At 38.1% G+C, this 27797-nt stretch overlaps 1 protein-coding gene across 1 annotated transcript in view; it reads left to right on the top strand.

The window, feature by feature from the left end:
• The window catches only part of mid2 (midline 2), a 511887-nt gene that overhangs the window by 313086 nt on the left and 171004 nt on the right, over nt 1-27797 (top strand). The window contains exon 4 of the mRNA XM_088648926.1: nt 24935-25042. Coding sequence (XP_088505052.1) covers nt 24935-25042 — 108 coding nt within the window. The remainder of the gene's footprint in view (nt 1-24934; nt 25043-27797) is intronic.

The following is a 27797-nucleotide window of genomic DNA, read 5'->3' as shown; positions in this document are numbered from 1 at the left end:
TGCTAAATTTAATATTATTGATTAATAATAGTTTACGCTAACACCTAACTTTCTTAATTAGATGTATTTATAACAGTGAACTAAGTGTAACATACATTTCAGAAATACAATCGAGAATAGTTTTGTGGTGTTTGTATAGGTGAAACGGTTCTAAAATGTATAACGTAATAAAATTAAAGACGATTAAAATCTCTAATCTTTCCACTTGTAATGTCATTAGAAAATACAACACGTTTCTGCTTTGTCTAAGGATAGTATCAAAAATTAGGCTAAGTGGTGAGAAGCTGTGCTTAATGATAATTAAGGGACTTAAACGTAAAAAGAGATGCTTCATATTGCTTGATTAATTTTAAAAACTACGTTATAAATGCAGACGCAATTGGTGCCATTAAGCGCTCCAGGCAGCAGAACGTTCGTTCTGTACTGCTGAGCTCCGCGCCTTCTCTCTCTCTCTCGGTGCTGAGCCGGGTCTAAATATCGAAACATATGTATCTACTGTATATAGCAGGTAGTATCACTGTATTCCACTTTCATTGTAAACATGGAAAACAGATTCACAACGTGATGCTGTGTCAATGTGTAAAAAAAAAAAACGGTTTGAACACCCTATATTGTAATGAGCTGCTGAGCTAAGAATAGGAGTTCCTGCTGTCAGAGGGGGTGGAAAGTGCCTGCGGTCACTTAATTAGTATTAAAATTCGCACTGAATTGAAGGTTCAGAGCCTACATTACATTTTAGCATTTCATTCTGAGCAGAAACCCTCACACCTGAAGAAGGCTTGTGTTTTCTCTCTTCTCTTTTAAGCATGTGTACAATGCTGTAATACAATTTAACATAAAAGTTTAAACAGTATCAACTAAACTCCATTAATATAAGTATCAAGTGGTATGAAATAAATACAGCTTTTTAGTATAGATTACACTTTTCTAAAATGTATTTAAAAAATAAAAATGATTATAATCTAATCTTTCCACATTTTATCCCAAAATCCCAAGAAAAATAAATCTAAACAGGGAGAAAACTGTGCTGAAAGTTTATTAAGATACTTAGAAGACAAAGAAAACAATTTATGTTGCATTTGTCTGATTCCCCCCCCTGATAGAAGCAGGAAGCAGAAGCAGGGACCGTTGTCAGAAGGAAAGAAGGTGACTATTCATTGTCATTAAAAATGATCATTCGATTATGTTGTGATATTTCGAAGTATAAAAAGTAAATTGTCCATAATATTGCTATTTTAATATTTTAAGGAAATGTTTGTTAAAAGAAAAGTCTTGGCACCGGCTGCATTTGAACACCCCACCTGTGGTTCAGGAGTCAGGAATGTAAACCACAGTACCACCCACAAGGTCACATGATGAAAGGTGAATCAGCCCTACACATACAGAATCAACAGACATTGTACAGCGTGTATACTGTGTTGCAGTATATGAATATAATTATATCGTTATTAATTTTTAAGATATGCGATTCCATATTAGCAGAAAAGCTTAAAACTACCACTTTTAATACACGTTATTTCACATGTTAGTTACAGACTTCGATGCTTAAAATGTTTAGGGAGAAATGGAATACTGGTGTGTATTTATTCTTTAATGTACCGAGACCAGCCATATACTGTATGTTTATGTTCCAAAATTAATATCGTTTATGGCCTTCACACGCATTACAGTAGCTCCTATTCTTTTTATGCTCAGCTACTAAGATTTCCCATCAGTGGTAAAATTCCATATAAATATTCAATACTAAAACGGGCACAGTAAAGACAATTAAATCTTTCTATGACAGACCAACGCACCACAAGTGCCCTGTCGGTCAACCAATCACGTACACAATCCGCGAGGACGTAGCCAATTACCTGCGGTACGTTCAATGCCAAGACCTCAGGCTTATACAGATGTAGCCATTCAAAATGCGCGGGCAATACTGCATTATTTTGCGGTGCGCTTTACGCGGTGTACCGCGAGTTACCGTAAATTCTCCTATAATACCGCAAGCAAAATAATAGTATCTGGAATTTCTGCAAGGTGGAGCTAGTAAAGCTCAACCTCTCATGTTTGAGCTGTCGCCATCAAAATCTTTAACGAAGATATTACTAATAGGATTAATAATGAATGACCTTGGACAAGCTGTAAACTCAAAGTATTGCCTTTGTCCACGTTCTTTTTTTCATTGACCGTCTTTGTAAAAGTAACACCACAGCATTTCGCAGTCACGCATTTGTTTCCAATCATGCAAAGTACAGTAATTTTTGAGAATTGATTCACCATGACTTTCACATGCTCATAAAAGAGATTGATTTAGGAACATAAACATATTACCGTATGCGAACTGTGCTGTATACAGTATGTATATGTATATTTAATGTCTTAGCTGTGCCCGTTTAAGTATTGAATATTTATATGGAATTTTACCACTGAAGGGAAATCTTAGTAGCTGAGCATAAAAAGAAGAGGAGCATACTGCAACGCGTGTGAAGGCCATAAACGATATTAATTTTGAAACTTAAACATACAGTATATGGCTGGTCTCGGTACTTTAAAGAAAACATACACACCAGTATTCCATTTCTCACTAAACATTAAGCATCGAAGTCTTTAACTAACGTGATACCGGAGTCAACAAGCATACTTTTAGAATTTGATTAAAAGGAAATATAATATGGAATTGCGTATCTAAAGAAATTAATAATGATATAATTATATTCATGTACCGCAACACAAGAATAGTACACGCTGTACATTGTCTTTTGATAATGTTTCTGTAGTGCTTTTTCAGCACACTGCTTGTGACTTTGCCGGTGGTGCTGTGGGTTAGGATCCTGAATTTAAGTCATTTTAATAACAATGAATAGTCACCTAGGCGTTACAATATTAACATTTATATTGATTTAAATCGCGTTTAAATCGCCTTTATTTAAAACCCATAAATAAAGCTGATACTGTTTAGACTTTTAATTATTTAAAACTGTATTACAGCAGCACAATGCACAATGCAACGTAAATCTCTGTCTTTGTCTTCTGTGTAATAATGTTCACCTCTCTGTCCAGGAAATTAACAATAGTAATAATAATGAACTGTATTGTATATGGCGCCTTTGAGGTGGCTCCTCAAAGCGCTTTACAGGTTAAAAACAATAACAACAATACTGTTAGGCTGGGCAAACAATTTTTTTTTTAAGAAATACAAAATGAGATATAATGATGTGTTCCGGCTTAGACACTAACGAAGAGCATAACACGTGGGCGGCGTAGGGGTCGGCTCTGGCTTTCCCATCTATTGTATACACTGCAAGTATAACCCCCTCTCTGCAGGAGTGCTGGCTGTGATGGATTAAACTGGTTTCACAGGTATTTTCAAAGTAGGAGGCGAGATTTCCAACGAAAGACACCTCCCCCCCCTCAAAAACCCAGTAAGTACAGTACTTACTAGTTAAAGGCTAGGCTCCTCAATGAAATCGAAACAGTCCGGGCGTGGCAAGCTTCTAATTTCAACCCGACTACGGCGAAAGGAACCCTTCTTTCATTAGAAGACAATGAACATATTTTAGCCCTGAATGAATTAATAGCAAACATGGTTTACATAAAAGACATTTTTCCAAGAAAGTTTAGCCTTTGTCACTAATGAAACCACTAAATAAAGACATAAATAAAAAAATCTTAAGATTTTTAAAATACATGACTTTGCTAAACTTTATTTGAAAATAAAAACGATTAGGGGAGAGAGAGAACAGGGGAGGGATGTGGTTTTACATAAGGGGCGGGGCTATGGAAATTAGGTCTGTTTGGGAATGTGGAGTTACATGTTCTGGCTGTTTGTGAATTATCGTTGTTGAGTATGGAGTGTTGAGGTATTGATTTTGTGTAATGCTTTATGTTGAAAATTGAGGTGGATTTTGTTTATGATAAAGAGGATAAACTGGGATGGGAGGAGGGTTTGGTTTTGCATAAGGGGCGGGATTATGATAATTGGTGGAATTTGCGAGAGTATAATAGTTTGATTTATTTGATTTTGTATTGTGGTTATCTATGTTTTTGGTTGGTATTATGTTTATATGGTTGTTTTTGTTGGTTGGTTGTTATTATGGTTATTAATAATACGATCTATAGTTGAAATCTGAGCCTAAATAAAAAGAAAAAGCAAGTGATTAGGTTTATGAGCAATCTAATTACTTATTCGTTTAAAACGCTATATAAAATAAAGTTTATTATTAATTTGCTGGACAGAGCGGTGAACATTATTATGCATAAGACAAAGATAACGATCCTGATCAGTTTAGAAATCTGTGTACGCTGTAAGGTTTTAACTTCTTAAACTTTTAAAATACACGTTTCGAATAGAAAGAAATCCTCTTCCTGGTACAGTATGTATAGCAAACCAGCACGTCTTTTTTCTCCAATCAGAGGGGTGTCAGATGGTGTCAGCCAATCACCATTCTGAAGCCCTACCATAATCTCTGGTATGGGGAGACCCCAGAATTCTTTTATTGATCCTGTGAGGGAAATAAAGTAAATCATTTTCATTTTAGGAAATTATTAAACGCTCGGTTAAAAGCAAAGGAGATTGTCTGTTATAGTGGACATAAAAACAAGAGTTCGCTGGCATTATATCCTAGAAGACACAGACCGGCGCCAGACCGGTAAAATGCCTGATGAACTAGGGATTGGACAGTTTCCAAGTGCTTGTACAATCGATGGAAATGTTCAAATAAATGTGCAAAAGAAATAAACAAAATAATCATTTATTTCTTTATCATATTAGCTAGCTAATGTCATCTCTTTGCTAGTTAGTGGCTGTGTTTCTGCGTTGGGTAGCAACGGGTGACTGTTCTCAGGCGGAAGATGTAAACAGCTTAATGTTCGTGTTAAATAATTTTTTTAAATTAAAATTCATTCTATACAGCAATCGCATATTTGGGTACCGTTTCATAAAACTTTCATGCTTAAAATGTTTAGGGAGAAATGGAAGACTGGTGTGTATTTTTTCTTTAAACTACCAAGACCAGCCATACACAGTACAGTTTATGTACATACAGTAATGTTTATGTTCCTAAATTAATATCGTTTATGACCTTCAGATGCGTTATGCTCCTCTTCTTTTTATGCTCAGCTACTAAAATTTCCCTTTAGTGGTAAAATTCCATATAAATATTCAAAACTGAGCGGATTAAAATGTGCACAGTAAAGACATTAAATGATTAAATCTTTTCACTACCAACCAATGCACCACGAGTGCCCCTGTCGGTCATTTTGGCCAGCCAATCACTTACCGCGGTGCCCTCCGGTGCCCTGCGGTGGCTTGTGGGTACGTTACTGTACCGCGGATTTTTACCGCACATTTTGAATGGCTGCATCTGTAAGTCAGTCACTTAAGCCATGCCACGCCACAGATGCAGTCATGTGGAAAGTACTGAAACAGCCATACACATACCCATAGAAAGTCTTATACTACTGTTTGAGGTACAGTGTATGAATATAATTATATTGTTATTAATTTCCTTAGATACGCAATTCTATATTATATTACCTGATAAAACATTATCACTTTTCACAAAGTATAAAAACTTAATATGGTTAGAAGGAGCACCTAAAAATGTTACCAAATTAACCTCATGTAAGACTTTGTTGCTTAAAATGTTAAGGGAGAAAGTGGAATACTGGTGTGTATTTTTTCTTTAAATTACTAATACAAGCCATATACAGTTTACATAATATGTTTATGCTCCTAAATTAATATCGTTTATGACCATCAGATGCGTTATGCTCCTCTTCTTTTTATGCTCAGCTACTACAATTTCCTTTTAGTTGTAAAATTCCATATATTCAATACTAAGCGGACTAAAACATGCACAGCAAAGAGATAAAATGATTAATTCTTTTCACTAACGACCAATGCACCACGAGTGCCCCTGTCGGTCATTTTTCCCAACCAATCACATACCGCGGTACACCGCTGTGGCTTTTGGGTAGTTGCGTGTGGTACAGGTTTGTTGCGCGCAGTTTAAATGGCTGCATCTGTATATAACGTTTGTGGTGTCACCTATGGAGAAGTTGATATTTGTTTCTCTGAATAAACCCTTTCCATAAGCAGGTCAGCTGGTTCTTCTTGTTGGCCATTTTACTCAGGTCTATATTGAGTATAACAGAGATAATTGACTTCCCAGGCCCCTAGAAAACATTTATTTGGACTGGCCGTTAATCCACTTCTCACAAAGCTCCAGTCACTGCTTCCAGGTGTTGTAGGTGTTGTTCCCATGTCGCACTATGAATTACGACACCATCCAAGTATGCAGCTGCAAAATCTCGATAAGGTCTAAGTATTCAATCCTTTAATCTTTTAAAAGTAGCTGGAGCCCCATGTAAACCAAATGGAAGGACCCGATTCTGGTAAAAGCGTATCAAAAGCAGCAAAAGCGGGCTTGGCTTTAGCTTCTTTGGCCAGTGGCACTTGCCAATTTCCCGCCGTAAGATCTAGGGTACTAATCTATTGGGCATTACCTAATCGCTCGATTAGCTCATCTATACGGGGCATAGGGTATGAATCAAACAGCGAGAGCTCATTTAACTTTTTGAAATTATTACGGAACCGAATAGTTCCATCCAGCTTTGAATACATGATTGGATCAATTAAATGCTGAGGTGTTACTTTTTGTCAATGAAAAAATAAAGTCTTTTCGTTTACATACATGGTTACAAAGAAAGTGGACCAGGATAATATTTTGAGCTTACAGCTTGTCCAAAGTCATTCATTATTAATACATAAGTAATATCTTCGGTAAAGACTTTGATGCATAAAATATTTCTTCATAATTAAAATATTTATGATAAAGGTGGTAGGTTGTGCACTTTCGTCCAACTGAGCAATCTTCCTTTTATAAAATATACCAACTTTCAAATGTTTAATGATTAACATGCTGTAATACACAGTTTAAAATTATTAAAAGTCTAAAGATTATACTTAAATTTACTTATATACTTAAAACTTAAATTCTTAATTGGATAAAGATTGTCCTTCAGCAGTGACTGGGATTTGAAACCATGCGTTTTCTGGCGACAGCTCACGTGCTGTATATGAGAGGTTAAGCTTTATAATCTCCACCTGGCGGTGATTCCGGATACTATTACCATAACTGTGATAACTATATGGTATGACGCAATATGACACGTTATGATGCGTTGTGATGCGACACACCCACTGCGTTTTACTGCAGCGTACCTTGTTCGTTTTCAATGGCTGCATCTTATATTAAAAACATATCATACCTAATAGCAAAAACAGAGGCCAGTAATGACTTGAATTACATATGGTCATATACTGTAGACACATATACTGAGTCTTTATTTGTTAAAAGTGCATTAAGTCAGAGTACAGATGCCATACGGATGCAGCCATTCAAAATACACGGTACAAACCTGTACCGCACGCAACTACCCACAAGCCACTGCAGTGTAACCCCAGTAAATAATTGGCTGGCCGAAATGACCGACAGGGGCCCTCGTGGTGCATTGGTCGGTAGTGAAAAGATTTAATCATTTAATCTCTTTACTTTGCACATTTTAATCTGCTTAGTATTGAATATTTATATGAAATTTTACCACTAAAGGGAAATTTTAGTAGCTGAGCATAAAAAGAAGAGGAGCATAACGCATCTGAAGGTCATAAACTATATTAATTTAGGAACATAAACATATTACTGTATGTAAACTGTACTGTATATGGCTGGTCTTGGTAGTTTAAAGACAAAATACACACCAGTCTTCCATTTCTCCCTAAACATTTTAAGCATCAAAGTTTTATGAAACGGTCCCCAAATATGCTATTGCTGTATAGAATGAATTTTAATTTTTAAAAAATTATTTAACACGAAAATTAAGCTGTTTACATTCCTCTGCCTGAGAATATAGTCACTCGTTGCTACGCAACTCAAAAACACAGCCACTAACTAGCAAAGAGAGGACATTAGCTAACCAATATGATAAAGGAATAAATTATTTTTTGTTTATTTCTTTTGCACATTTATTTGAACGTTTCCATCGATTGTACAAGCACTTGGAAACTGTCCAATCCCTAGTTCGTCTGCATTTTCTTTTACGCTCCGGGCTTTCTCCCGGTCTGGTGCCGGTCTGTGTCTTCTAGAATATAATGCTGGCGATTTTGTGTTAAATTTGAGTTTCCAATAACGCCCCAGCAAACTCTTGTTTTTATGTCCACTATAACAGACAATCTCCCTTGCTTTTAACCGAGCATTTCATAATTTCCTAAAATAAAAATGATTTAAACTATGCGACAGAATTCTGGGGTCTCCCTATACCAGAGATTACAGTACGGCTTCAGAATGGTGATTGGCTGACACCATCTGACACCCTCTGACTGGGAAAAAAAGACCTGCTGAAATGTTCTACATAGCAGGAAGACAACATCATACAGAATGTTGTTTCTATTCGAAATCTGTATTTTAAAAGTTTAATTAAGAAGTTAAAACCTTACAGCGTACACAGATTTCTAAGCTGAATAGGAGGAAGAAAAAGCACCCGTTTCACGCATAAAAAGTGGTTATTAACTATCTAAACCTGTTTTATTTATTTTATTTTTATTTAGATTAAGAGTTCCCATCACCCCCATATCCGTTTAAATCGCAAACCCGTGTTTAATTAAATATCTTTATTGATTCACAATCTGGCAATGCAATGTAAATCGTTATCTTTGTCTTCTGCATAATAATGTTCACCTCTGTGTCCAGCAAATTAATAATAAACTTTATTTTATATAGCGCCATTAAAGGTGGCCTCTCAAAGCGCTTTACAGGATAAAAACAACAATAACAACAATACTAGAGGTTTTCATCACTCTCTGCGGGAGTGCTGGCTGTGACGAATTAAACAGGTTTTACAGGTATTTTCAAAGTAGAAGGGGGCGAGTCTTCCAGCGAAAGAAACCTCCCCACCCCCTCCAAAACCCCTTTTGTTTGCTTACAGTAGTACTTAAGTACAGTACAGTAAGTACAGTACTTACTTACGGTAGTACTTCTCATGTTAAGAAAGCTAGGTGTTAGCATAAATTATTAGTAATCAATAATATTAAATTTAGCAAATAATATTTATTTAGCTAATAATAAATTCGATTCTACTCTGAGAATGTAGGGGGGGGGGGGGGGGGGAGACTGCCCGTGGTCTTTTCGCTGATAAACTTGTGTCAATCTGTCAACAAAAAACAGCTGTCAATATTTTTTAAAGTCCATAATATTGCTATTTTGCTATTGCTACAGTAATTGCTATTGCTACTGAGTCTCTGTGTCTACAGTACATTGTTTGTGAACAAACCGGTTTCAGAGGTATTTTCAACCCCCAGCCACTGTTGTTTCATCAGTTGTTATCCTGTAAAGCACTTTGAGAAGCCACCTTTAAAGGTGCTATATAAAATAAAGTTTATTATTATTATTATTATTATTATTATTAATATTGATCATATTTATCCTCCCAGAACTTGTAAATTGTTATTGTTATTGTTGTTGTTATCTTGTAAAGCACTTTGAGAAGCATACTGTCCAGCTTGTAAGGTGCATTCTCTTGTTAAAATAATAAGTAGAGCTTTGTGGTTATTAGTGCTCCACTTACAGCAACCCAATGTAAATACATTTTGTCTCCAAATCCACCACCACTTGTATGACTCATAGTAGGCTGGGCAAACGATTTTTAAAATTTTTTCAAAAGAAATAAAAAATGAGATATAATGATGTGTTCCGGCTTAGACATTGCATGACTTTAAAAACTATAAAAACAGATTTCGAGAGTTAATAAATACTTTTTATGCGAGACAAAGAGGTGATCTCTTGAAGCTGACATTTCACTGTTTGAAACGAATATGAAATTAGATTGCTCATAAATCTAATCACTTATTCTACACAAACACAGCATAATTGCTCTCTGAAAATGCTCTTTTTCTTGTGCGTTTTGGAGACCTTGATCGAAACTGATTTGAGATGTCAGAACGGATTTATTTTCTGTGTATTTCTGTGTGCGCATTTCCTACATTGCTTTGTTTGTCGAGATTTTAACTTTTTATTTAGACTCAGGATTTCAACTATAAATTGTACACTAATTACTAGCAGTAAATACTGATGTTTTGCTCCCTCTTACCAAAAGTATATTAAAAATAATGTATTGTAGCTGGGATGAACTTTTTTTCAAATGTGTCTCTACCTACTGCCTAGCGGGAGAGCGGGAGAGCCACTGGGTCTGGTCGCCGCAGACGTGGCCTACTTAGCCCGCCAGGGTTACTCTACTTTCCCGGAGGATGCCCACCGGCAGATAGCGCTCCAGGCGCTCCAAATCGAAATTTACACGATAGGCTACCTCAAACGGTCAGTTACACAACTGTGTATGTCGCTTAAGCCACTCCTATTTGGCATTTTAGTTATGGAGGCGAGATGACGCCCCCCCCCCCTCTCTCTGGGTGCCTGATTTGCCGCCATCTTTAACTGTTCCGTGTCCGAATCGCAGTAGCTATGCGTATGAAATAAAGTTCACCCCAGCTACAAAACATATATATTTTTGTGGTAAGAGGGAGCAAAACATCAGTATTTACTGCTATTAATTACTGTACGATTTATAGTTGAAATCTGAGCCTAAATATAAAGTTAAAATCTCGACAAAGGAATGTAGGAAATACAGAGAAAATAAATCCTTTCTGACATCTAAAATCAGTTTCGATCAAGGTCTCTAAAATGAACAAGAAAAAGAGGATTTTCGGAGGGCAATTAAGCTGTTGTAGGAAAACCGGCCGTTCAGGGACGCCAAATATGTAACGTTGCCATAGCCAAAATGTAATGTAGTGGCTCTCTGAAGGCACCAGTTTTGTAGGGTTTGGGCATTTACTGAGACAATTATTAATTGTAGCAGTAAATCACAAAGTTGATTCTTTTGATGGCTTTAGAGTCCAACCATGCGACATAACTCAAACAACGCACACACACAGATACTAATACACGAGGATACATTTATTAATACATAGAATATGCATATAAACCTAACAGATCTTATCGAGAGGGTTATCAGAATATAAAAGGTATATATTCAGTCAGTTACGAAGTGTTACACATATCAAGAGGACATACGTTCAGTATATCATTCATTTAGACCGTTTCGTAAAGTGAACTTGGTTACAACTTCTACATAAGATACTCAAAACAAGTACATAACTCTTAGGAATTAAATTGATATCAACTGGTTGGGATAACAATTGAATTCTCGAGCAGTAATGCAGTGAAGTTGAATACTCATCCAATCTCTGGGGATTCAGAGATGCGGGCACAAAGAAACAGTTGCAGGCTGTTGCTGTCCAATCCGCGCTCTCTGGCTCGGTGCCAGGCTGTGCTGTGCGGCTTGCGACGGTGCGCTGCTGATGCTCACTGGCCTGCTAGTTAGTGTTGGCTTTAACTAGCAAAGTTTGCGCACAGGAGAAAAGATGACTGTGGGTCCCAGCAAGTCAGGAAGAGGACCGGTTCATTCCTGATGAAGAGCTAGTTCTGAATAGTGATTCAGCTGTCCACAGTTCCGACCTGTTCACGAGGCCTGCTGCTGGTTACTCTCTGGCAACCTCCACTCTAGACTCTTAGAACAAAGGAAAGTTCTGGCACTCGGACACACTGGCCGTTCCGTGGTTGTCCGGGCTGAGTCTCAGGATGGTCAGGAGGCGCGCTGCGAGAATATCCTGCCCTTGGGAGCCTTCTGCTCCTGGGCCGTCCTGCCCTGGAATTCTCCTTTGAATTCCCTTTAGAATTGTCCACAGAATTCTCCTGGATCTTACTGAATCTCACTGAATCTTACTGAATCTTGTTGAATCTCCCAGGCTCTCTGTGTTGCCTGTTTTTACCTGGAGGAACTTCAGCTCATTGATTGGCTGAAAGTCCATGGGCATCAAAGTCCCACGTGGGTTACTCGGCCCTACCAGTCACTGATTGGTTGATCAAGGTGAGATATGAGTCACTTACTCCTGACACTTAGTAATGCAGTCCAGATGTCCTACTGGCACTCCCTAGACAGATAGGCGCCAATGGATGACCATTGATCATGATAGCCAGGCTTAGCTAAGTGCATCCCCCTTTGGGAGCTGTCCTTATCAGGAGAAAACATCTTAAATCACCCTGCATGAATAGTCTCTCTGTGGCTGCACCACAGAGATGAACAGAGAAATGGGGCCTCATTTGGGAAAGCTCAGAAACACTTAATTCTGCCTTATTAATAAGCCTCGCCGCTACACTGTGTTTATATAGAATAAGTGATTTATGAGAAATCTTGTTCGTTTAAAACAGTGAAATGTCAGCTGCAAAAGATCGCACCAGAAACAGCACTCTCTCTGCCTGTCATAGATGTTCAGGAAAGGGTGAATGAAGTCATGTCAAGTACAATAATTCGGTGATCAATAATAACAGTTGTAGGACAAGAAACAAAAGATAGTGAAAGCTTTTTAAGGCTAAAACTCAAATTCATTCTACAAATTAAGGCAAATGAAAATTCAGGACGTTAAAGTGCTAGAGGTGTAAAAAATAGAAAAATGCACATGAGCAAAAAGTTTTAGAAATGGGGCAGGTGTTGCTTTGAAATAAGCAAACAGAAAAAAAGCCATGACTATAGTGCAGACGAGGGATGCAGGAACACTTGCTTAGATATAAAAAAAATCACAAAAAGGAGTATGTTACAAAAGAACATGCAAACATGTTCATCATGTACATGAACATGTACATCAATTTCCCTTTGCGATCAATAAAGTCAGAAAAATCTGATCATGTTTCTCTATAACAATAATAAAAAACTTTATTTTATATATCACCTTTAAAAGTGGCATCTAAAAACAATACAGTAGATGTAAAAACAGATAAAAGGACCACAGATTACAAAGTAAATACATATAAGAAAGACAAGCAGTTAGAGGTGCTACAAAAATTAGAAAATGAAGCAGATACAGACACTAAGTCTTCTGAAAAGAAAGGTTCTGAGGTTAGATTTAAATGCACTCAGGGTACGTGACTGATATCACTGGGAATACAAATTGAGAGCTCTGGGGTGCAGCTAGAGAAGACCCTGTCACCCACAGAATGTAGATGTTCTTGAGGACAGCTAGAAGACCAGAGTCAGACGGACAAAGGTGGGGAGTAGACAGATAATAAGCCATATACTGTAGGTACTGACTGAGGATGAGGATTTTGAAGTTGACTCGAAACCTGATAGGTAACCAGTGCAAGGACTTGAAAACAGGTGTAATGCATCCCTGATAGGATTCTCGCTGTCATATTCTGAACATATTGAAGATTGCTCAGTGTGGATTTAATTTCCCCAGTGAACAGGATGTGCATTTATTTATTCTAGAAAAAAAGCCTTTCTTGATTTCTCTAGTTCTTAGTTTCTTTAGTTCCCTTTAAAATAAACTATTATTCCACAATGCAGAGTATTACATGGCTAGTATTTACACATTATATTTTTTGATTTAAAGAAATTAACACAAGCAGCTTTTGGAGATTTAAGTGTTGGCTGAGTTATTGCAGGATAAAAGACTAGAGATGTTGGTAAGAAGAAGATAATTTTGGGAAAGCTGACGAACACACTGATAACAAGAACACTTCCTAATGGGGTTAGGCATACTTTTGATGAAGATGATGAAGTTAACAGACCATATGTTTACATAGATACTGAAATGAGGATTGTATTTTAGATTTTGTGTAGTTGCTAGGATTGAACTGTGTGTTGGATGCACATGAATTGAAGGAAGGATGTGGATCCACAGAGCCAGCATATTAAGATGTTTATAATTAGAGGCAATTTGTTTAAATAACTAGGTATGGATACTGATGTGCAAGAGAGGTGGAAAGGCTGTTTCCTTAAGCCACCACTATAAAATATTTTATTCTCAGTGAGATGCTGCCATTTCATAGTGGGTTTCTAACACTGTGTATAGTTCCATCCACATAGTGCTTTTACTTCCATCCATTTCTAATCTCTTTATCCAGTACAGAGGATTTGGAGCCTATCCCAGTAAACAATGGACACAAGGCAGAATACACCCTGGACATAGCGCCAGTCCATCACAGGACAGACAGACACAAACACACACACACCAGGGCCAGTTTTCCCATAGACCAATTAACTTACCAGTATGTTTTGGAGTGCGAGAGGGAGTCATATCACACATACGGAGAAAAAACATGTAACCCAGAGAGAACATGCAAACCCCACACACACAGGATGGCAGGAATTGAACCTAGGACCCCAGTACTGCAAGATAGCAATGTTAACCACTTCACCACCATTAGAAATGGATGGATATTTTAGTTATCTTTCTAGTTCACAGGTTTGCATGCATAATTTAATTTTGAAAGCCACTGAGACATCAGGTACTACTGTTGTATTTATGAAAAAGAAACAAAACAAAAAGCATACTAACAACTGTGCCATCCTACTCCTTAATTAATACATTTTATTATTCATAAACAGTTAACATTGTTAGCAAAATATTTTGAATTATATTTAACCCTATTTTTTCTTTAGTTTTGTATTTAACTTATTATATGATATTCAGATTTAATGTATATTTGAACAATGAAAATATATTTTTACAAGATGCGGGGGAAAGTTAATACAGTGCTAAATTTAATATTATTGATTGCTAATAGTTTATGCTAACACCTATCTTTCTTAATTAGATGTATTTAAAACAGTGAACTAAGTGTAACATACCATTCAGAAATACCATCGAGAATAGTTTTGTGGTGTTTGTATGGATGAAACATTTCTAAAATGTATAACGTAACAAAATTAAAGACGATTAAAATCTGTAATCTTTCCACTTGTAATGTCATTAGACAGAACAACAAGTTTCTGCTTTGTCTAAGGATGGTATCAAAAAGTAGTCTAAGTGGTGAAAAAGCTGTGCTTAATGATAATTAAGTGACTTAAAAGTAAAAAGAGATGCTTCATATTGCTTGATTAATTTTAAAAACTAAGTTATAAAAGCAGACGCGATTGCTGCCATAAGCGCTCCAGGCAGCAGAACATTCGTTCTGTACTGCTGAGCGCCGCGCCCCTCTCTGACAGAGCGCAGTGGCCGGTACGCTATTTTCAGAGCCTCTGACTGGGAAAAAAAGACCTGCTGATCAGTTTCACACAACAGGAAGAGAAAAGAATGGGATTTTTTCTCTTCGAAACGTGTGTTGTCTTTATGAAATTCGTGTATTTTAAACGTTTAATTAAGAAGTAAAAACCTTACAGCGTACACAAAGATTCTGAGCTGATCACGGGGAAGAAAAATCACCCATTTTTCACGCATAAAAAGTGTTTTTTAACTCTCGAAACCTGTTTTTATAGGTTTTAAAGTCGTGCAATGTCTAAGCCGGAACACATCATTATATCTCATTTTTTATTTCTTTTGAAAAAATTTTAAAAATCGTTTGCCCAGCCTACTATGAGTCATACAAGTGGTGGTGGATTTGGAGACAAAATGTATTTACATTGGGTTGCTGTAAGTGGAGCACTAATAACCACAAAGCTCTACTTATTATTTTAACAAGAGAATGCACCTTACAAGCTGGACAGTATGCTTCTCAAAGTGCTTTACAAGATAACAACAACAATAACAATAACAATTTACAAGTTCTGGGAGGATAAATATGATCAATATTAATAATAATAATAATAATAATAATAATAAACTTTATTTTATATAGCACCTTTAAAGGTGGCTTCTCAAAGTGCTTTACAGGATAACAACTGATGAAACAACAGTGGCTGGGGGTTGAAAATACCTCTGAAACCGGTTTGTTCACAAACAATGTACTGTAGACACAGAGACTCAGTAGCAATAGCAATTACTGTAGCAATAGCAAAATAGCAATATTATGGACTTTAAAAAAAATTGACAGCTGTTTTTTGTTGACAGATTGACACAAGTTTATCAGCGAAAAGACCACGGGCAGTCTCCCCCCCCCCCCTACATTCTCAGAGTAGAATCGAATTTATTATTAGCTAAATAAATATTATTTGCTAAATTTAATATTATTGATTACTAATAATTTATGCTAACACCTAGCTTTCTTAACATGAGAAGTACTACCGTAAGTAAGTACTGTACTTACTGTACTGTACTTAAGTACTACTGTAAGCAAACAAAAGGGGTTTTGGAGGGGGTGGGGAGGTTTCTTTCGCTGGAAGACTCGCCCCCTTCTACTTTGAAAATACCTGTAAAACCTGTTTAATTCGTCACAGCCAGCACTCCCGCAGAGAGTGATGAAAACCTCTAGGCTCTAGGCGAATGCACATAATGTTGGGCTTTTGGTCTCAGGTGGATTTGCGCCCTACAGTTCAACCTGCTGTACCGCCGTGTACTGTACATACAGTACGAACATGTGTTATTTTGAAATATAAAAAATGTCAATATACTGTAGTTTCCATAATATTTGCTATTTTAGTTTTTCAAATAAGTGTTTTTTGTTAAAAGAAAACTCATAGCAATTGCCAGATTTGAACACCCAACCTCAAGCTTAGACTGTGAATCAGTCACTTAAGCCGTGACGCCACCGAAGCAAGTCATATAACATGCATTGAAACAGCAATACACATATTAAAGTAATATGGTCGGAAGTTCAACCACATGTAAGACTTTGGTGCTTAAAATGTTAAGGGAGAAATAAAATATTAATGTGTATTTTTTCTTTAAAATACAAATAACAGCAACATACAGTTTTCATAATATGTTTATGTTCCTAAATTAATATCGTTTATGACCTTTATGACATTCGTTATGCTCCTCTGCGTTTTATGCTTAGCTACTAAAATTTTCCTTAAGTGGTAAAATTCCATATAAATATTCAATACTAAGCGGATTAAAATGTGCACAGTAAAGATTAAATGATTAAATCATTTCACTAACGACCAATACACCACATTATCTTCCATGTCGCATTAACATTGGAATGTTTTTTTTTACAAGTGTCAAAAGAAGCGATACACAACCTGTCTCCTCTATAACTCTTCAGTTTACAGAGAAATTCCGCCAGAGCCTCACAACATTGTCCAATAATACACTTCTTGTGTTTAATTTTTAGTTAAGCAGGATTTGAACTACAGACCATAACAGACCAAAAAACAGAATCCACCTGCGATTCGGGTGTTAACAAAACGTGTTTACAGAGAAAGCGAAATACAGTAATACTACCAGCTATATAGATACGGAGATTTAGATATTTAGATCCTTAAATTAATATCATTATTAATTTCTTTAGATACGTATTACATATAAAATTCTTGATCATAAAACAGATAATTCCGGTCCTGGAATCTGACACCCTTCTGAAACGTTACCATAATCTCTGGTATACGGACACCCCAGAAATTTGACTTTTTACTGTGTGATAAATTTTAAAGACTACTTCTTAGGGTAGATAAGAAAGCGTAGATAAAAAAGCTTGGATTCTCATGTATCTGATACAAGTATCTTTTAATACAGTCTTTGCTGTGCTCTTGAGGATCCTTGTGATATTTTGAGCTCTGGTTGAATGATAAGTGTCGCAGTTTAAATAATTTTCGTTGTTAGAAATTATGAAACGCTCTGTTAAAAGCAAGGGAGTTTTTATGTCCGTTATAGTAAAAGAAAATGCCTGACAAAGTAGGGACAGTTTCCAAGTGCTTGTACAAATGTGCTAAAGAAATGAACAAAAAAAGTAATTTATTCCTTTATTGGCTATCTAATGTCCTGTCCTTGTTAGTTAGATCAACGAAATGCTGTGGTGTTTGTCAATGAAAAAAATAAAAGTTTTTTCGTTTAAAATGACGGTTAGAAAGAATGTGGACCAGTGTAATACTTTGAGTTTACAGCTTGTCCAAAGTCATTCATTATTAATACTATTAGTAATATCTTCGGTAAAGGCTTTGATGCATAAAATATTTCTGCATAATTAAAATATTTATGATAAAGGTAGGTTGTGCACTTTTGTCCAACTGAGCAATCTTGCTTTCATAAAATATACCAACTTTTTAATGACTGATGATTAACATGCTGTAATACATTTAATTTAAAATCTCAAATGCTGTACATGACAGGTTAAGCTTTATTGGCTCCTCCTGGTTGTTATACAAGGTGATTCCAGATACTTTCCAGTATGAAGTCAAATGACGCGTTACACCGTGTGATACTGCGTGATACTGTGTGTTGATGCGACATGCCCAGCACGTTGTATCATGAAGTACCCCACGCGTTTTGAATGGTTGCATCTGTGAGTGTAATACATTCAACATTAAAAATGAAACAACAATGAAATGGAGTTTTAATTGGATGTATGCCATAATACTAGTAGTTTGTAAACTTCAAGGCAGTGCAATAACCCAAACATATTAAACAGCATATATCTGTGGGACATATGATGAATACTGTAACACCATCATGACTCATCATGAAAAAATGTTGATTGCAGCGGGGATTGCCCTTCATTCAAAGTGTTAATAGGTTGCCAGACAAGAAAAATGAGTGATTGATTACTGTGTTTCATTCTTGTTTGTGAACACAATAAACAAGCATATGGGCTTGAGTTTAACAGGTTATCATATCTCTTTTAATGTATAGTGGCATGGCATATTAAAAATACAGGAATTAAGTTTGCTGCTCCCTTGCCAGTCCCTCTCTCCCTCATCTCAGTGGTGATGGACGCAGAGAGGCCATTCCATTTGGTTCAGATTTAAGCTGGTTTTCTAGCTGATAGAGTTTCCTGATAAGGAACAACTCCCAAGGCTGAGATTCTCCAGCCACCCTAATAAATGGTCATCTCTGGCGCCTTACTGTCTGGGAGATTCCAAGGGAGAGTCTTATCCCAAGGTTTACAACCTACATTTTGTGACTTACTGCTATAATTAATAATTGTCCCAGTAAATGCACAAAACCCCTACATTTATTGGTGCCCCGTGTGAGGATGGTTCAGATTGAAATCAGTCGATCAAGTGGAATAATTCAGTGAAAAAAAACGCTGCAGCTTCGGTGCACGGCAATACAGAGTGTACTGAAAGCCGAAAAAAATCCCCTTTGCTCTTTAAGCTACAGTGCTTGATTTTGGTGACCTTTTGCGATCTATCGGCTTGATTGCATATTTGATATTGTGGTGCTCTGTGCTAGAACTGTGATTTCATACTTAAAAGTAATACTCTTAAGTTTTCCTGAGAAATAACGATGGTTGTAAAAAAGTCTGAATTAGAGTCGCTAATAAGCACTCTTTCTGACAACGACAATCCTGACTACTGGCACAGTATTGAGGAATTGAATTTTAATGAAGTTGAAAAACTTCAGGTAGACCTGAGAGCCAAGGTAACAAACAGCTTAGTGCAGGAGGTTCTGTAAATGCAATAGAGGTCGTATCTAATTTAGCTTTAAACCTCGCTAAATAGCTTGAATTTACCTTTATCGAAGTGCCAAAAGCTTCAGGGTAAACTTGAGATATATGGGACTGAGCGGGTTGAGTTGTTAGACATAATCAGTGAGAGAAAGAAAGAAACTGAAAAATGTGAAAGCCAACTCAAAGAGGTTTCAGCAAAACTAGAAGATTTGTCCATTAAGAAAGCTGTTGCTGAGAGGGCTCACAGAAGGCTAGAGGCGTGGAAAAGAAAGGGAATTGTAGAGTTTATACGAATGTAACCGTAAAATGTGCAAGAAATTGTTGCTTATCAGTGAGGATAAAACCTCGCTTAGGCAGGAGCTGGATGCTGCCCTGCTGGGAGCACAGTGGCTGCAGCACAGGCGTTCCTCACAGCCATACAGTCCGGAGCGCTCAGTTAGCCAGGAGCTAAGGGCTCCGCCTGAGAGAGTTCTCCCAAACCGGATCTGTAACAGGGTCATTGTGGGGTAGAGAGCCGAGTCAATTAAGGCGTAGGCCCCCTGACCACAATCTCCGCCATCTCTCTGTTAGCGGAGAAGCTCAGAAAATAAACCAGCTAGCGAAGGACATAGAGAGATTTAACCTCACAGTGTCAGGGAATAACGTCCAGAGTTATATTCAGGAAATCAGGTACACACTGCAGTTTATGCCAGATGCCACAGAACAGGAGAAAGTGTTGCTGGTCGGAAAAACTACCAGTGGAGCCGTACATGAGTGGATGGCTAGGCAGACGAAAGAAGTCTGTAATGACTTTGAGGAGCTGTGCCAAGCCCTAATCCAAGAGTACAGTGTGTTTATTGACCGGACTGCTGCTGTGGCCGCCTCCCATAACGTTAAGCACGAGGGAGCTGAGTCCCCTTGCGAATATTATGAGAGACTTAGACACACTTATTTTGCAGGGCGAAATTATGAGGGTTGCGAAGAGAACACAAATTTCAAGGGTTTATTCATTGCCAATCTCCACCCGTCAGTCAGAAAAATGATCATAATGCATGCAGATGCACAGACCATGAAAATGACTGATATTAGGAGTTTAGCGCAGAAAGCCTGGGAGTATGAGGTCCAAAGTCACTCCGAGCGAGAAGCTGTTAAAGTGACTGGGTTTGCAGTCAGAGCCAGCAGGGTTAATTCCCTCCTGCTCAAAGGAGCAGAGGCTCCTAAGCCAGCTAAGCCCCAGCACAAAGCAGGCAGACAGGACCGCACCAAGCATCCTAAATGCCATGAGGACACCTGGGGAGGGAAAGGGCTAGAGAAAGCTAACAAAAAGGCTAAGCAAAAGGATGTGATAGCAGCCTGCCTGGCCAGGCTTGAACAGGCTTTACTTGGACAAGGACAAACGTTCCCCAAGGCTGCCGGAAACGTGAATGAGCTAAAACTCTCCACCTCAGGAAAGCATGCCATGCCCCTCTCCACTGGAGGAGGCAGAGACCCGCCCCTCCCCCTCTCTCAGTCTGATTGAGCTGAAGGGTTCCTGCCTGGATGAGGTCAGCCACTCCCATGCAAGTGCTGACTCCACCCCTGAAGTCAGAGAGCAGGCAGGCTCTAGACGGCTTCTGGGGAAGTTAAAACAGAGAGGAAAAGCCAGAAACTTCTATCTCAAGGTTGCCTTGGGAGACGTATTACACAGGGAGGCATTGATTGACACTGGGGCTGAAATGTGTTTGTTTAGGTTTATATCATCAGGTTTATACGGCAAGCTCAAACAGGTAGAAAAAGGAAAGGGCATGAGACTTAGAGAGGAACCTTTGGTGGATTGCCAGCAAGAGAAATTGTGGGCTCAGGTCAATGCCCCTAAGTCTTTTGTACAGAAGGAAAGGGGGGTCAAGAGGCATAGTGTGCTCACTCAGTGCCTACCGAACACAGTAGCCCATGCGAAGATTCCTTCTGTTCCCCTCTGGACGAGGAATAAAAATATTCTCTTGTTTCCCGGACATACAGGGAAGTCCTGCCCCAGCCAAGGTCCCAACAGCCTTCCTGCCACAGGAGCGGTGCTCCAAGCAGCTGCCTGATCCGCCAGGTAAAGCACACCCTTTTTACATCCCTAAAGAGGAGCAGATCTCCCCACCTGGTGATGAAAAGGAGTTTTCCCTGTGCACCCTTAGACCAAAATGGGGTCATCCCTCACCCTTAGCTCTGAGAAGTCCTCTATTAGTGAGGATCTGTTTGAGCAGCTGTCCAAGGGCCACCGCCAGGTGACCCCTGTTCAACATTTGCAGGTTAGACAGGGGGCTCAGCTGGACACTGGGACTACTGTGCTGTGGACACACCTGAGCTCAGATGCCAATGCCCTCTGCTGTGACCCAGGGAACCTGCAGTCAGGTAACATTATTTCTCAGAACTACCAGGTAGTGAGTGACCTGATTGTTCCTGCCTCGACGGCAGGGTTTCCAACACACCCGGTCCCCAGGAAGGTACAGAGAAGGAAAGCCGAGCCGTATTTCTTACAGCCACAAGTTCAGTTTGTCAGTCTGAGTCTGATCAACAGTGGTTCACCCAGACCGGAGCAGGATGGTCAAGCCACCCGCCTGTTAGTGCAGAACATGGCAAAGGGGGGTGTCAGAATCCCCGCCCGCACTGACATGGGCCTGGTAAGTGATAGCGAGTTCAAAGACTATGAACTAGCTATTCCAGAGCTGGGGCAGCTCCCTGACCCCTAGCAAAGGAAGGGGGGAGAGAGCAAATGTCCTACACCCACCCCAAGCAAACGATTGCAAACATGCTGATAGAGGGATTCCTCAACCAGGAGGTGTGCAGGGTGGACCTGAACAGTGAGAATGGTGTAACAATCCCAGTTCACTCAGGTAATCCAGATGACCACTCAGCCAAGGGTCAGGCATGCTCCACCGCTGCACCACCCCCAATGGGGTTCCTAGAGCACAGGCATGAACAGATCGGAAAAGCAAATGCACGGAAAATGGAAGAGCAGCATCAGCAGCTGCGTCAGATCTCCCCAGATTTCCAGGACATTGTTGCATAGGATGCCACATGGCATACCGCGAAAGACACCATGTACATGCTCCAGCAGCTTAGAAAGGCAACAGCCACTCAGGAAGAAATGACTGGGATCAGCCACCATAAAAGACATTTGGGGGGACTGATTGCTGCCGCCACTGTTGTGCATTTGCTATTTGTGGTAGATTTGTTTGCTAATGGCACTCTCACCCTGACAGCCCCAAGAAGGCAGGTGTCAGAGATGCAGAAGGAGATGTCAGAGGATAGTGACAGGCTGTGTCAACAGCAGCAAGAGCTGGAAAGCTGAGGGAAAACCCCACAGGTAACTTTCTATGCAACAGGGTTAAATCATATCCTCCACACAGTAGGCAGGATTGTCGGTGTTATAAAGTGGGTTTACACTTGTGTGCAATAGGCCAGAATGTTGACCTGTTAAGGAAGCTTAGTGCCACTGTAGCCAGTCTAGCCGTGGGACAAATCCCAACCCACTTGATCCCTATCTTCTCAGTAGAGGAGCATGTAACCACCCCATCGCTCGTAGCTCACCCAGAAGGCAATCCAAGATTGAATTTGGTTCCAAATCTTGAGATGGGTATGTCTATCAAAGCTATCTATTTGCTGTGTCTAAATGATCCACCACTGAAGGGTGTAAAGCTACTAAAGCGAGCAGAGGGAGGTTAATGAACCCCATGGAGAGCAGATGGGAAGTAAACTTTCACTATGAGTTATGACAGGCATGATACAGCTTCCACAATACAGCTGCCCAATCACTTTTCCTGCAAGTTCCTGAGGAAGCCATAATGCACCTTGGTGACTTAACACTGTACTGTCTATAACCCGACAATATAAGACCAAACTTATATAAGGGGCCACACTGTTGAATTGGGTAGTAACACCAAAAAAAAAACAGTAAGCCTTGAAGGGGTACAGGTAGTTGTGTTTGTCTTTAATGGAACAAACCTTCAAACCACCCTGGTAGGTACCAAACACAAGTGTTGTGGTTCATCAGGGGGGTTGGAAACAGAAACTGTTGCTCTAACACTGCTGCTGGGTAGCTGGATCATGACTGGCGGTGTACTCTGGATACTGTACTCTCACATCAAGACGTACTCCGGGTATTATGAATGAGTCAAATGTAGCATGTCAAAAGAAATGAAGTGACCTCTTTCCAAATATCTGCCTGCTACAGAGGTATCAGTTATTGACAGTGAACTTCCTGATGTGTAAAGCCTAGACTGAGATGATGTCTCCTACCTTGGTTATACATGCTCCAGGTATTATGATAAGCTAAGTGATGGTCAGCTTCTCATGTGAGTGTGACTTGTCATCTGTACTAGCAGATGTTATTCATAATGTTTGTTTCCTGTATGAATTCTCGAGATTCTCGATTCTCGCTGTATGTGCATTCTTAGGTGTAATACTATTAATACCTTCCTTCATGATCAGAATATGAGACATATATAAGTTTCATGTATTGTGGTTGGAATAACAATTGAATTGTATAATACAAAATATTTTAGAGTAACAAATGCTTAAAATCATTACATGATAACAATATTATTTCAGTGACAGGCTGCTGCTACATTCTGAACTTTCGTGTGCAATCGACTGTTCTGCTTATTATGGTATAAATTAAGCCCTGTACTGTAGGGGGAAGCTGCCATTACTTTGGGTTTGTTGCAGTTGAGAATATTTTTAGTACGGAGGTGGGAATTAATGTCAGCATCTATGTTCATTGCAATTGGTATTTTACTAATGTACTAGTTTAGTACGGAGCTGTGTATCAGACACCATTAAATCAATACTAGTTGGTATGCTGATTTGACAATTGTCCCACAATGACTACAAAAAGTTATGTCCAGCAGGCTTTATTTATGGTCTTTAATAGGCCATAAAACAGCAAATACCAATGTCATGTTGTAAGAGAAAGAATAAGTTCTGCTTCCTGAGATGAAGTTAAACAGATAAGTTTATTGCATGCAAGAAAACAATAAAACCGAAGTCTTGTTTCCCACAAGAAACAATAAAACCGTTATTGTTCAAAGTGACGGTACAAACTTTTAGTTTATATAGCCCTTTCCTGCCACTTCTGACGTAACTCATTATTATGGTAATGGAAGAAGAGATCACGGTATTTGGACAGTTCAGAGCCTTTTGGCCAAATGGTCAGGGATTTAGGTTACCCTCCCTGGGGGGTTACCTAGCTGGCATCTGGAATCCTTATCACTTATCTCCCTTTCCTGCCATAACTCTAGTCTGTTGCTTAGAAAGGAATCAGTTAACCCCTTCTTCACATCTTGTATCTTTCTTCAGTCAGCACAAAAAAAACACAAACCCAACTCTAATATCACCTTGTGTGCGCTTTTAATAACAAACAAAACCTTAATTACACGCATGTGAATATATGCATTCATAAGCTAAACATATATTCAATTATTCTCTAGTGCGGTCTCTAGCGGCTTGCCGGCTGTAATTATTCCTGATTAGAATAAATGGAACTTTGACATTCCTTCAAATGCAGAGTAAATTCTGCAAAGGCATTTTTCTCCATCATTTCTACTTGCTCTGTCTGTTTCCAGGTGAACACAGCTGTGCATGAAGCCAAGCTGATGGAGGAATGTGATGAGCTGGTGGAAATTATCCGGCAAAGGAAACAAGTAATTTCTGTGAAAATCAAGGAGTCAAAGGTAGGGTTCTGCTTCTTGTGGATCAAATGATTTAGGAAGGATGCTTGAACCTTCACTCAATCATACATGTTCAAGGACAGTGGTTTTCAACCTGTGGTACTGTGGTACTGCAAGGGGGCCATCAAATGATTGTTGTAATTGTAAAAGAGTCATAAATATATAACATAATATATATATATAATATAAATAACATAGTATAAATATTTTATAGATATTATGGTTAAGCATGCTGCATGACCAACGTGACTGCCATTTAGCACCATTATACGTCAAGACATGACAAGAATGCTAATGATGAATGTAGTTTTACTGCCTAATTACCTTTCATATCATAGATAAGTGGCTTACGTTTGGTTCTCTTATGAGGAAAAACCCAGAGGAAGGCCCATATACAAGCAAATAAACTGCTTCAGTGTCTCACACTGATAACCCAAAATCCAAAACCAAACTAAAAAAGAGAAAATATACAGTAGCAGTGAGTTCCAGGCTCTGGGCATTACATGTGCAGCAACTGAGACTGTGTGTTCCGAAGTGTTATTAAATGAGGCTTTAAAGCCAAACAAATTACAAAGACACCTGGAGACAAAATACAACGATTATGTGTCGAAACCTATTGAGTTTTATGAAAACAAAATTATTGAATCCAGTTTTACGGGAAGCTAAAATACTAAAGCAGTTAACTATTGTAGGCTATTGAGTGTCGGCTATATAGTTGTAGGCTATTGAGTGACCGCATTCGTGCATCTATTGGAAAATCTACTTGTTGAATATAATGTAACAGAGTTAATATCTACTTCAGTTTTATAATTGTTCTGAAAGTTATTGTGCATATTTTTGTTTCTCAACATCTTTACAAGTTCATTGGCACAGAAGGCTACACTCCTGGAAAAATTCTCAATTCATTTTGATTCTGCACGTTCAGTTTTGTTTTTGGTTAATGTTAAGTGTGTGAGATATCATAATAAAGAAAGAGCTGTACTGGTGCCTTAGTTTTCACAATATGTGTAATTACATTTTAAATATACAGGAATATAGATCTATGAGGTTCGCAAACGTTTTCTCTTTAGAATGTAGGAAACACATTTCTTAAATTACATGTTTCTTTGCTGTAAAACCTTCTGAAACATGCATTTTCATTATTGGATAAGTTGTAAATGTTGTGAACAATCTTTTTTAAATTTCTATAAGCTGATGGGTATGAAACATATCTGACAAAAAAGAGGAAGCTGTGATTTTGTCAATGCTTTTTACCTAGACCATCATGTTCCCTGTCAGTACTTTTAATAAACCCTTTTATATAACATAATAAAAATATATATGTATATAAGAAAAAAAAATATTCAAAATTATCAGATACTACTTAAGCAAAAAATCTAATTCAAAAATCATGTCAGAATGCCATGGAAGATATGTGATACGCAACCTACCTTTATCATAAATATTTTAATTATGCAGACATATTTTATACATCAAAGCCTTTACCGAAAATATTACTAATAGTATTAATAATGAATGACCTTGGACAAGCTGTAAACTCAAAGTATTACGATGGTCCACATTCTTTCTAACCGTCATTTTAAACTAAAAGACTTTATGTTTTAATTGACAAAAAGTAACACCACAGCATTTCGTTGATCTAACTAAATAACAAGGACAGGACATTAGCTAGCCAATATGATAAAGGAATACACAATTTTTTTTGTTTATATCTTTAGCACATTTATTTGAACATTTCCGTCGATTGTATAAGCACCAAAAAACTGTCCAATCCTTAGTTCGTCAGGCATTTTCTTTTACAATAACAGACATAAAAACTTCCTTGATTTTAACAGAGCATTTAATAATTTCTAAGAACGAAAATGATTTAAACTATGCAACACTTATCATTCAAAGAGAGCTCAAAATATCACATGGATCCTCAGGAGCACAACAAAGACAGCAGAAAAGATATGTGTATCAGATACATGAGAATCCAAGCCTTTTTATCTATGCTTTCTTATCTACGCTAAGAAGTAGTCTTTAAAATTTCTTTACCACACAGTAAAAAGTAAAAATTCTGAGGTGTGCATCATTTAATCTCTTTACTGTGCACATTTTAATCCACTTAGTATTGAATATTTATATGGAATTTTACCACTAAAGGGAAATTTTAGTAGCTGAGCATAAAAAGCAGAGGAGCATAACGCATCTGAAGGTCATAAACGATATTAATTTAGGAACATAAACATTTTTTTAATGTAAACTGTATGTTGCTGGTAACCAATATTCCATTTCTCCCTAAGCATTTTAAGCATTAAAGTCTTACATGAGGTTATTTCTAAACGTTTTTATGTAGTCCTTTTGACCATATTACTGTATGTGTGTTGCTGTTTCAGTACATGTCATATGACTTGCCTTGGTGGCGTGACGGCTTAGGTGACTGCTTTAGACTTTAAGGGTGAGGTCAGGTGTTCAAATCCAGCAATTGCTGTGAGTTTTCTTTTAACAAATAAACATTTCTTTGAAAAACGAAAATAGCAAATATTATGGAAACTACAGTATATTGACATTTTTTATATTTCAAAATATCACATGAGCCCGAAAGCCCTACATTAATGTGCATTCGCCTGGCACTGCGCGGTTTTCATCACTCTCCGCGGGAGTGCTGACTGTGATGAATTAAACTGGTTTCACAGGTATTTTCAACGTAGAAGGAGGCGAGTCTTCCAACAAAAGACACCTCCCCCCACTGACACGTTTTTAAAAAAAAACAGAT

This window comes from Lepisosteus platostomus, chromosome 10 (genome assembly GCF_059453375.1).
Source record: "Lepisosteus platostomus isolate fLepPlt1 chromosome 10, fLepPlt1.hap1, whole genome shotgun sequence".
NCBI classification, from domain to species: Eukaryota; Metazoa; Chordata; class Actinopteri; order Semionotiformes; family Lepisosteidae; genus Lepisosteus; species Lepisosteus platostomus.
This window is presented reverse-complemented; position numbering and strand designations above follow the sequence as displayed.